The 13,099-nt window shown below is 37.0% G+C and overlaps 1 protein-coding gene across 1 annotated transcript; it reads right to left on the bottom strand.

The window, feature by feature from the left end:
• Positions 1-2,416: 2,416 nt before the first annotated feature.
• On the bottom strand, positions 2,417-8,287 carry sbk3 (SH3 domain binding kinase family, member 3). The gene is made up of 4 exons (XM_056269953.1): positions 7,856-8,287; positions 4,809-4,953; positions 4,496-4,698; positions 2,417-3,468 (listed from the first exon to the last, which is right to left on the bottom strand). Exons 1-4 carry the CDS (start codon positions 7,859-7,861, stop codon positions 2,707-2,709), a joined length of 1,116 nt encoding a protein of 371 aa, XP_056125928.1. The 5' UTR covers positions 7,862-8,287; the 3' UTR covers positions 2,417-2,706.
• Between the last annotated feature and the right edge of the window lie 4,812 nt (positions 8,288-13,099).

Genomic DNA, 13,099 nt, shown 5'->3' with positions numbered 1-13,099 from the left:
GTGAGACCTGTGTTGTTTGGCACAGTTTGTTGGTATAGTACGGAGCTCAGGTACAGGTATATTTTAAAAAAGACATTAACACTCAAATTGGTGGCTGCCGATGCCTTAAAATAATAATAATAATAAAAAAAAAACATAAATTGCATCAATGTTCAAATTTAATTTGCTAAAACAAATTTTTTTCGCACACATAATACCACTATATACCCCAAAGCCCTGTCTGTTTTATTGGCTATTTCACCATTGAAACTCCTCTGCAACTCTCAGAACATCGACAAATGCAACACTGTTGATGTTGTGCATCTCTGATTTGTGTTGCTTAATTTCCAGGAAGCTGATGACGAGAAGCGACACTGATAACATTGGTTATCAATTAAACACAGAACACCAAATGCTTTCAAACTCATTGTCTACCATAAGAGCACCTCAAAGCCATCGACTGGGGGAGAAAGAGAGAAGGCAGAGGTAACTCTCATTGGACTGCATTAATGCATCATTGAGACGTGAAGTTCAGCCTGTTGGCTTTGGCCTGTAAGTGAAATCAATGGGGTGTACTGAACTAGAGAAGGACAGATCACAGTGTTTCGTCAGAGAGATGAGGAGGTGGTGTGAGGGAAAGTCAAGATGGCAAAGAACATGAACATGGAGAGAGATACAGGGTGCAAAGAGGGGACACGGAAAGGTGCTGATGTGTTCGACAGTCTAAATAGATGGACCTGAGGCTATTTATAAAACCATGGGTTCGCATAGGCCTCATAGTGAAGGCCAGAGCTGATAGAGCAGACCTGTAGGATTCATTGAGGGGGTCAGAGGAAGAATGAATGTATGAATAATCAAAACACTAAATATATGTATGAACATAAACAAGTGATAGTTGATTAAATGCATAGAAATGTAGTTTGCAGACAGAGCTGGGTAATAACTGATTATATGTAATCTCCTGGATTAGGTAATCAGATTCCAAAAATGTTATTCTTGTATAGATTATATTTTATTATATATATTTAATTTATTATTATCTGACGTAATGTAAGGTTTAATGCAGTTCATTGACAGCAAAAAATGGAACACATTATCTTTCTCTTTGTATTTTACACATCAATTTGGTACAAGATGTCCAAATCAATGTGATAAATGAGTTAGGACAAAAGTAATTTCAAAACTAGACCGATTACATTACCTAAAATGTGTAATGTATAGATGAACAGTTATAGATTACGTTTTATTTGTATTCAGTAGCGGACTAAGATTTGTAGGTAATTTACCCAGCACTGGTTGCAGATAGGACAGTGTGGACAGCTGGAAAGTTGGAGTCGCCCCGCACATATCTGAACTGATCCACTGTATCCCAGAACAACACTAACCTGACACCCGTTCCATTGTACCTGTTTGTTTAACATTTCACACTGCTCTTGTCCTATTTAGAGTGGAGTGGAGCTGTATATCAACCAGCCTGCCAGTATATCTGCTGTCTTCGGACCATCTGAAGTGTTATAATGCATGAGGTCAGTAGAGTTTATCAACAAATGCTGATGTACGCACATGACGATGTCAACTTATAAGGGCAGCTCGAGAAGTGCATATTGTATAACAGACTGAAGAGAGAAAATGAGTCACCAAAACTAACAAGTTTATTCAAACATGTACAAACAAGTATGTGCAGTATGGCTATGTACATCAAAACAACTGGTTTGAGGTAGAGAGAGAGTGTATTCCACCCACATCTGATGAGCAACTCCTCATCTACAGTACCTATTTACCTCTCTACACGTCGAGAGTTTACGTTGCACCTGAGAAGAAGTCTGTTAGGCATTGCGGTATTGCTGGTTTCAGTATTATTATCAGCTCAATAGGAGAAACATTGAATTATTGTGGCCAAACTAAGTATTTATAGACTAAGTCATACTTGTATGAAAAAAATGTCCACTTAACCACTTATGTGTACAGATAGTAATAATAAGCTGTTGCTTATGTAACTCGTTGTCCCAAACTACTTTTTTGTTGTTGTTGGTAAATCCTATAGTTATGTATTATTAATATTGTATCAAATAAATGCTGATATTCTATTTAACTTTCTATTAATCAACGAATCACAATGGATCATGGTTTCCACAAAAAATAATAAGCAGCACAACTATTGGTACAACATTGGTAATAAGAAATGTTTCTTGAGCAGTAAATCAGTATATTAGAATGATTTCTGAAGGATCATGTGACACTGAAGACTGGAGTAATGATGCTGAAAACTCTGCTTTGTCAACACAGGAAAAGATTACATTTTAAAATATATGAAAATGAAAAACAGTTCTTTTAAATTGTGATAATATTCCACAATATTGCTGTTCTTGCTATTTTTGATCAAATACATATAGCCTTAATTGGTGAATATTAGAGACTTTACATTACAAAATCAAACTTTTGAATTGTTGTGTGTGTGTGTGTGTGTGTGTGTATACATCAACTTGGCTGGATAATTTGTTCTCTAATGCAATGACATTAACTCTTTAATAAGTTATATTACTAATAATTTAATATTAATAATTAATTATTTATATTAAGTGTCCAAGGGCCACTGTACAAATACAAATCTTTAAAAAGTTCATTCATCTCATTGTCTATTTGTAAAAAACTAATATTCCAAAATATATATAAAAACTCATAAATATAAAGTACATCTGTTTATAATATTGCAGTCGTACATGAACTTTATCTCTCCCTCCTTCCCAATATCTCTTTTCCCCCTTCCACCCCTCCTCTCTCGTGGATCTTCTTGGCCTCCAAATGCGCCTCCTGCTCTCTCCTCAATTCCTCTTTCTCTGTCTTCAGTAACCAAGGTCCTCCAAGGTAAGACAGGATCTCTTCAGGCCCGGGGCGAAGCCAGGGCAGCGGGTTCAGCAGCTTTCTCAGAAGAATGAGGACGAATGAGCTTAGAGAGTCAAACTGACGGGCGACTTCTAATTCAGCCTCATTCTCCTCTCTCACAGTGTTTTGCTTTTCACAATGATTTCCCTCCCTCAGTTCATTCGGTCCTCTGGCCCTCTCTTCTCTCTCTTTGGTTCGGTTGAACCAGTCTCTGTACTTGCAGTAGGAAGGGTCATCAGACGTGGTCTCCTCCCAGGGGAAGCAGCTTGTCAGCAGGCAGTATATGAGGATGCCTAAAGACCAAGTATCCAAACTGGGCTCTACTGTCATCCAGGTGTCCTCTGCTCCCTCCTTCCCCTCACTGACTGTCTTAGCGCACTCCATCTCGGGCACACAGAAAGGAGAGTTGTACCACACAGCACGGACCTTGGTCCCCTTTGCCCGCGCCAGGCCAAAGTCGCCCAGTTTGACCCAGCGACAAAGGCGGTCACACAAGAAGATGTTCTCAGGCTTAATGTCCCGGTGCACAAAGCCAAGCGAATGCAAATGAGACACAGCACCACTCAACTGAGACATCACACTCTGAGCGCACTCCTCACTCACCACCTACAGAAAAAGAGAGAGAAGTTAAGAATAACACATGACAATTAACAATTTCTGGCATGTTATTTCCCTTTTTCATTAATACGGTTATTGCTATTTTTACATGTTCATTTATTATCATTATTATTGTTATTGTTTTGTCATTGTATTTATTTATCTCCATTTCTGGTACATTATTTTCCTTTTTACAATAATAATAATATTTATTTATTTATTTATATATCTATTATAATATATCTATTACGGCCATCTTGTTGTCCTTTTATTGTTTATTATCCAATATTGTTATTTGTATTCGTTCATTCATTCATTCATGGTACCTAATTTTCCTTTTAAAATATTAGTATTGATATTTGTATACATGTATGTATTTATTTATTTATTTAACCATTAAGGCCACCATCTTGCCCTTTTTCAATAATATTGCTATTTGAATATGCTCATTTATTTATTTATTCATTTATTAATTCATTATTTATTTGTTTGTTTATTTATTTATTCACTCATTCATTCAAGCATGGCCTTATTTTCGTTTATTTATCATTATTATTTTCTTTTCTTTTTTTATGCATTTGTTGTGTTTATTTATGCTTTGGCAATAATGTTTGTGCAACAGCCCTATTCCTATGAGTTATGAGATGACTGAAAGTCTGTGTTCTAATCTGCCCTTCAGCGGTACAGTAAGTACTCTCATTAAATTGCATTAATGTATCAAGGCTGATGATAGGACCAGTTGTTTTGGCAGGAGAGTGAGAACACGGGAGCATATCAGGGAGGGAACATGTACGTGCCTGAATAATCTAAGACACGTTGTTCCCTGAAGAGACGTCACTACGAAAAATGCTCTACTCATCACGATGCATCATCATAATTTCGAAAGGCCTTCGAAATCAGGACTGTCGTCAGAGGACCATCAATGTCCCAGGCCCTTTAATGAGGAGAAGCCACTATAAAGTTAATGGTCATCTAAATCTGTCTGAACACCCTGAGGATGGATGACAGAATTTGAAATTCTGCTGCATTTACTGACCTCTGACACAATGACATCATACAGGTCTCCATAAAGACCAGCCTCCTGGGCAAAAACATAGTGGGAAGGCGTGGAGTAGAAGATGCCAATAGCCCGCGTCAGAGAAGGGTGTGTGCAATAAGAGACAGACAGGTTGTATTCACGCAGGAAAGCTTGGAGAGTGGTAGAGCGACGGGGGAAGAACTTCAGAGCCATTGGGGTTCCTGGAAGTTCAAAGATTGCTAAAGTGAGAAGTGCTTCGCCTTCACCAAATACACCGTCTTATAGTTTAGAGCTCAGCCTGAACAAAACAGGTGACCACAAAACAACTGACCTCTCTTCTGATGCACCGCCAGCATCACCTTGCCATACGACCCCTCTCCCAGCTTTTTGATCAGCTTGAAGTGCTCTGATGTCACCAGTGATGTCATGGACTGAGCCGTGAGGTAGCACAGCTCATCCAGCTTTCTTGGCGCAGTCTGACAAGAAAACAACAGCAAAACTAACATTAAAGTTGCTGTGCAATTTTTTTAATGGAATATTGCAGTGTTTATTATAAATTTAGGTTTTTTTTAATACATCATCTTTAATAAATAAAACTCCCCCTCCCTCTTGCAATGACATCTCTTCTCTGATGATACTGTTTACTGGCATGAGGGCGGGACAACATGTCACTCACATGACATCACAGAAATAGCTAACCACAACAATCCAACCATCCAATCAATTCCTGATGAACAAAATCAGGTCCCGACCCACATTTTCACTTGTTCGAAAAGCCGTTTCACTTATATACGTCACAATAGGGAAGAAAAGACTATCGCAATTTCCATTTCATGCCGACTTTAATCATACAGTGCTGATTTTCAATCAGTATGCTGTGTGAAGCATCTACTTTTGTTTTATGTAGCTTGATCTTCGTAAAAATGAAAGTTATGAAAAGCTTTTGACTTTCTGGCTGATTCCGATAAGCTGATGATTATTTTCATGTTATGGCTGATAACCGATAAATGCCTAAGTATTAAAATCTGATACTGTTTTGTTCTAAATCTAAATAATGAATTAATAAAACTGAATTTAAACATCACAACTTTATAATATACATTATGAAAATAGCTATTCATTTTAACATTTTCTAAATATTACGTTTATCAGTGTTATTAAATTATTAGTGTTTGAATTCATTTAATATTTTTATTTGCATGAATTAATGTAATTTCTTATAAACACTTTTTAATCTATTCCCAACCAACAGACTGCCTTAGAAATTGTGATTAATACATTAAATCAATTGTATCAATACAATTGTATTAATGTTTTTTCTATACATATTATTAATGTTTTAAAAGAACTTCAAATAAGTGTTAGATGATGAAAAAAAATAATCTAAATGGAAAAACAGTGTAAATGAACGAGCAAAATTAAATATCCAATATCGACCGATACTTATCTCTTATATACAGATATAGTCCTGATATATATTTTGTCATAATGATAAGCTGACTATACATTATCCCGCCTTATTCTCGCTATTCACCACATAGTGGGCATGAAATTAAAGAAAAGAGACTATTGCCATTTATGAAATCGGTTGCTTTAGACAACGTCCAATTACACAAAAATGTCTGACTTCAGAAATGCTCAATTGAGATTCATGTATTCCAGAGAGCCATGTAATAATGATAGTTATATGACAGTTTAACTTCCCATCTGTCAGTACTTTCACCAGCCTTCACTTTTATGTCAGAGGATGGTCAAACAATACCATAAGCCCATTAACACCTCGGCAGCCCTGAAATAGCGGGCGCATGTTACTAATGCATTTTTACATAACACAAAGCAAGCAGATCATATTTACATTACACCCTATATATTTATCAGAGATATTTGTTGATTAAAGTTCCTAGAAGTGTGCGTCACACCAGTCCTGTGTGCGTCAGTGTTAATTCTTTGCTTTGTCAGTCTATGCAACCTTTACTAACACCACTCAGCTGAGGAGAAGGACCATGTAATTGTATGGTATTCTGTTACGACTTTATAAGTCTGTGATGTGGTCCTAGTGAAGCGATTGTATGAGTGCGTTGCTAGGCATTGAGAACAGAACCACCAGAGCAGCCTTTATCTTACTGATAGACGTCTCTGGCAGTGTGGCCTTTGATAAGGTGCCAGGAGTGGACGTGCATATGCTCCAGCTTGTTTCATTTTCCATGCAACCTTCATGTCTGTAATGTACAGTAACAATGTTGTTTTTAAAATCAAATTTCAGTAACACATTAGTTTAGGGTCCAATTCTCACTATTAAATAATTGCTTATTAGCATGCATATTACCAGGATATTGGGTGTTTATTATAAAGCACATATTAATGCCTTTTTCTGCATGACCACATTCTGCTTGCCGTATACCTAAACTTAACAACTACCTTACTAACTATTAATAAGCAGTAATTTATTGAGGCAGAAGTCGTAGTTAATAGTTAGCTAATAGTGAGAATTGGACCCTAAAGTAAAGTGTGACCTAAATTTCTTGCAATTAAGAGTGTTCTCTGAGCTTTGTCATAAGGGATTATGATCTTTTTAATGAGGTTACCCATTCATCCCCTTGTAAATCATTTTGGAAACATTATATTGCACTTAAAGTTCATTTAAAGTTTTATATCAATGACTTGACTTGAATCTGGCACAGATGAACAATTATGAATCATTTTTACTGTCAAACTCAACCATTCTTTCTCATTTAACTGCAGTGACCATTTTCACAGTGTGCCACTATTGCAATATTTATACAGTATCATTGTCTGTCTGTCTGTCTGTCTGTCTGTCTGTCTGTCTGTCTGTCTGTCTGTCTGTCTGTCTGTCTGTCTGTCTGTCTGTCTGTCTGTCTGTCTGTCTGTCTGTCTGTCTGTCTGTCTGTCTGTCTGTCTGTCTGTCTGTCTGTCTGTCTGTCTGTCTGTCTGTCTGTCTGTCTATCTATCTATCTATCTATCTATCTATCTATCTATCTATCTATCTATCTATCTATCTATCTATCTATCTATTTTCACAGAGTGACACTATTGCAAAATATGTGCAGTATGTGCTGGGGAGCACGGCTGGAGCGCCTTATATTACCCACAGGTGTATAGCACAGCTTTAATAGAGGATTTAGCAGGATAAAATCTGAAATGTTATTTAGTCATGATTTACTCCTGTAAAGCCGCCATTGACAAAACACTCATCAGTGAAATCATCAATATATATATATATATATATGTGTGTGTGTGTGTGTGTGTGTGTGTGTGCTATTGTTATATATTGTTATTTGGTTAAGTATTAATTTCTAATACTTGTTAATGTGTATTAATATGAAATGGAACAATTTCTATAGGATCGGTATAACTCACAGTCATTGTCCAACGCTGCAGTGTCTTTCAGGAAGTCTCTCTCACTGTTTCTTTCCCATCTGGACAGAACTGAGCTCTGAGTCAAACTGTCCGTTGCTCGTTATCAGCATGAGATCGACAAGTAGTTAATCAGATGTTGCGGTGCTGCAAGCCTGAGTGTCAGTTGCTACTGAGTATTTTTATATCTGTGCTCTCTCTCTCTCTTGATCCTTAATGAGTCTGCCGACCTCCTGCTTACCACCTTCCCCTGCTCTCTCTCCCTTGCTCTCCCTTTTCCCTCCAAAATTCCTCTGGTTGTTTCCATCCCAGATAGCCATGTACTACAGCAGTGAGGTATGCTGCCCCTTCCCAGAGTCTCACTCTTTCTCTCACTCTCTCTCTTTACTCCTGTACGTCAGTAGTGTCCCAATGTGTTCCACCTGTCAGTCAGTCTCTATTCAGTTCCTGCTGTTCCCTGAGGTCTCATATCTCCCTTCATCCTACTAGCACTATCACTTAGTAAATTCCTCCTACTGTGCATCTCCAGTCTGCAGCTCTGCTGGATTAAGACTGAAGAAGACAACAAGAGGTTAACAGTTTTGAGATCTAATTACTCCTAAGGCTCTCGACTAAGAAATTAACATTGTGAAATTCTCACAATTCATTGTGAAACTATTCTAAAGTAGTGATGTGTGAACAATTTACTTGATTTTTGAGAGGATGCAGTGAGATTAGTGCCACACACACTTTTATTAAAAGTATTTAGGATAAAACGAATTGTAATAAATCTAGGAGCAAAAAAAACACGTAACCTGCAATTTCAAATATGGATGAGCTATATTTGATTAGAATCACAGTACAAGACCAGGGGTCAGTGGACCCTCAGGGGTCCTTAAAGAAGATGTGCATGTCAAGTCAAGTCGCCTTTATTTATATACCAGCTGGAGTCGGTTTATGCTAGCCTGCAGAGCAACCACCCAGTAAACAATAATCTTGAGGTCAGGAATGGATGTATTAACTTTTCTGCATTTGACATTAAGAGCAAATGTCATAATTTAGCCATCAAGTGTTATTAAGGGCAGAGGTTTTTGGTCAAATTATTAAAACCTCTGTTTTTCTTAGAATTTATTTAGTAGAAAATTACAAGTTGTCCAATTTTTTATATCGACTATGCATTTCGTTAGTTTTGTGAATTGGTAAGTTTCGTCAGGCCGCAAAGAAATATAGAGCTGAGTATCATCAGCATAACAGTGAAAACTAACACCATATTTCATCTCCCAAAGCATGTACAGGGTGAAAAGCAACGGTCCTAGTACTGAGCCTTGTGCTACTCCATACTGAACTTGTGATTGATATGATACCTCTTCATTAACTTCTACAAATTAACCATGGAAATGCGATTCCACTAATGGATCAAGGATAGGATCAAGTTGTGTACTGTTCAAAAGTTTGGGGTGATGAGAAAGGCAGTGGAAAAAGGCTCTTTACACTGAGAAAAAATAGATTAGTTTATTAAAATGTTCTTTGAACTAAGAAAAAAAATAGTTCTTTAAGAACTTTTCACAGAAAGGTTCTTTAGGGGAATCAAAAATGGTTATTTTATGGCATTCTATTGCCCCTTTTTGGAACCTTTATTTCTAAGAGTGTACATGTGCAATGAATGCACATGGTGACTGACTGTTGTAAAACATGGAAAACAATTCAGTAACATGAGCGCCATTATATTATTGGCTTACGAGATGCATGTGGTTTACACTGACTATTATGCTTCCACCAGTGGTATAGAATTTGAGGTTGCCATCTCCATAAGTATAAGAGAATCTTTAATATTGCTTCATGCAACAGTTCCATAAACAAGCAATTCATGTCATGCGTTTCAGGCAAAAATGCTTTCCTAGCTCAAACAACTTTCCTGTAGCCCAAGCAGTAGAGTGTTGGCGCTTGCAACGCCAAGGTCATGGATTTGATTCCCAGGAAAAGCAAGAACTGATAAGAATGTAAATGTGTACCTTGAAATGCAATGTAAATTGCTTTGGATAAAAGAATCTGCCAAAATGCATAAAAATGTAAATGGGCCAAGCACTTAATGTATTTGTATACACATTGTTCCAAATAAAGGCAAACTGGACTGTATAAAACCCGTAAATGTAATGCATAAAGTAAAATATTTATGTGCTATTATACTGATTATAAAAAACACTGCTAAGATAAGAAAATAATGAAAAGAGAACAGTTATGTGTATATATACATTCCAATAAAATGTCCTCTCCTTTTGTTTTATTTATTTGTTTGTTTATTGGCTGGCATTCTTCAATGGTATTTAACCTGCACATTCTGCCATCTGTTTGAGTGACAAAACCAACAGCTGAAAGCTTGCAGAACTTAATACAACCATCCTCTCCATGACAAACCTCTGCTTAGTGCTGCCAATTCACATTCTCTCTTTCTGTAGGCCTATCTCATTCTCAGTTTACCCTGAACCTCAACTCTCTCTCTCTCTCTCTCTGCACTTCACAATTGACTCTTTATACATTTAAATTTCAGAAAGATTTCCCTTGATATCTCAAGTACAACATGGCTACTGTGTATTACTAAAGCAAACAATCCCTGTTATCACAACAGTGGCCGTTTCTGTTTCTCCAGCTGCCCTCTACATGCATGAAGCTGTTGCTAATACAGTCTGCTGTTGACTTCAAAGAGACTTCATCAATCCCTCTGGTCTCATCTCCATTCATAATCACTACACTTCTGTCACTCCCCTGCTGTTCAGGAATGTCATGGTATGTCTGAGACATCATAGAATTAGTTTAACATGTAACCCAATCGCCAAGATACGCAAATAGGTAGCAATGAATCATTTGGTTGTCTATTGCAATTACCTGCTGTATAGAATTTTGAGTTATTTTACAATGAATTCAAATATATTTCATTCTCTATCTTGTACAAATGTTTTCTTTACCTGTGGTGGCCTTGAGTTCTTCTGCATGAGTGTTTGTGGGTGTGTGCATTTGTCTGTGTTTATGTGTTGTTGTTTTTTTCCAAGGATATTTTAAGACTCTGTGTCTGTGTACTTAGTCCTTAAATGGTTTCTGCAAAATCAGCGTGAGTGACTTGGTATAAAAACTTCTATCACCAACTTGCCATTTTTATCTTAAAGAAACATGGCAGCATGCCGTATAAGACAAGCTCAAAGTAAATCTTTTGCATGTTACTTTAATGAAGGATACAAACTGTAAAGGTGAAAATAAAAGCAATTAAAGGAAATTATAAAAAAATGATTATTGGAATCCTGAGTTTCGAAAAACAGCAGTATGTTATTTTTATGTTCTTATATTCTAAGTGTTAGAAATTGCTCTATTTTTACAGTGAAAGAAATTTAAATGCAATACTACACATCATCATTTTAAGAAAAAGTCCCTAAAATTTTCTTGTTTAGACATGTGAAAGTAAGAATAATTCTTGCTTAGGTGCACTTTGCCATTTTTACATTTCTAGGCAATGTTCTGCAATAAAGAGCAACCAGTCAATCAGGAGACTTGAAAATGTTTGTATGAATATTTTATATATCCACACGACCAGTGGCGGATTTAGCAAATTGGGGGCCCAAGGCGAAGGTAGTATGGGGCCCCCCATCCGATCTTTAAAAGAGAACGAAAAAAAAAATCTGAATTTTTTTTTTTTAAATAAACTACTACATGGCACTTTCTGGCGAGTTTTGTGCAAAGAAATATAGAAAAAAAAGTAGGTCTAGCAAGTCTTATATTTCTGTAATTCACAGAGATCAAACACAAATATGCTGACTGAATAGATTGCTAGTTGAGAAACACTGCTTTAATTAATGTTTTTATGATGACTTTATGAAAGGTTAACTAAACAGCATGAGCCGTCTTCCTGCTGGCCAGTAAGTTATTTGGCAAATTTCATTCATACAGATCTGTATTATGCTATAGTTTTTGATAGTGTTATACATTTCTTACAGATAATCACGACGATCATTGCGTTTGTCTTACCGAATGTGGTAGCTTTATGCAATTACAGTTTGTCTATAAGCTTTTTTTTTTATTAATGCCGACAGTAAAATGTTGCCAAATATTGCTACGGAAAACAAAATAATAATAATCCGAAATAAGTTCAAAGCTTGTGTTTTGGAAATAAGATTAATATATCACTAACCCTAACATGCAACTTTCCACTTTAATAATTTCCTAAAGTGTCACATTAAATCAGAAAAACAGGTCCAGAAGACTACTGCCACCTTTTCATTAGGTGGATCTGGCAACACGGAGGCTGCACGCGCGCCCTCACTCACAACGCACTCTCAAGCCCCGTTCACTGCGCTAGCTTCTCGCAGCAACATGTCATGCATTGCAAACACTCATATGATGTGGTTTAAACGGCTAATTAATCATTCAGAGAGATTGACATTTTATTTTTGAATGTAAAATATGACAGAGTTCCGGACCTCGGTCACCTCATAGCTGGCTACGGCCATGGACTTGTAACATATCGTTAGCACGTACCGGGCATCACAAAAAAGTTTGTTACCCTCTGCAATTTTGCTAAAAACGTTTTGCTTTCCTCCCGCTTCCTGCTTTTTCAGCACCGCTTGGGTAGCTTCTCTGTCTGTCACTCTGTAGCCTACACTGTCTGTCAATAACCTATTTTTCTCCGTCAGTTTTTTGGCGCATTAGCCTAGCCTTGTCACTTTCGCACGCAGAAGGGGGGGGGGGGGGGGGCCTCCTGTCTGCGACACTAATGATTTGATGCCTTTTTTCGCAAATGTTTTTTAGAAATATATAATTTGCGAAAATTAAAAAATAAAAAAAAACTTAAGCATAATTTAATGGGGCATTTTGGGGGCCCCTAGGTAGCTCGGGGCCCAAGGCAATTGGGTTAAGTCCGCCCCTGCACACGACAAGAGTGTAGAACAGTCAGGTTCTCAACCAGGGGGCGGAGGCCCACAGGGGCGGGGCACCTTAGCAAATATGATTTTAAATAATTTATATTAAATAATCAAACTTAAATAAAATACAAAAAAACAAAAAAAACGTTAACTGAATATATTTTTTAAATGTTTTATATACAGTTCATGAAATTTGGCATTACAAAAATAATTGGTCGGCATGAAAAGGAAGTTGCGATAGTCTTCTCTTCCCCATTGTAAGGGCGGGGCTTGATTTTGTTAATCAGAAATGTATTGGTTCTTTGGATGGTTGGTTTGATATTGCTGTGATGTTATGTGAGTGACAGATGTTCCGCCCTCA

This window comes from Rhinichthys klamathensis, unplaced genomic scaffold, assembly GCF_029890125.1.
Source record: "Rhinichthys klamathensis goyatoka isolate OS25496 unplaced genomic scaffold, OSU_Roscu_1.1 h1tg000295l_1, whole genome shotgun sequence".
Classification (NCBI taxonomy): domain Eukaryota; kingdom Metazoa; phylum Chordata; class Actinopteri; order Cypriniformes; family Leuciscidae; genus Rhinichthys; species Rhinichthys klamathensis.
The sequence above is the reverse complement of the archived record's forward strand: the minus strand, read 5'-3'. Positions and strand labels throughout refer to the sequence as shown.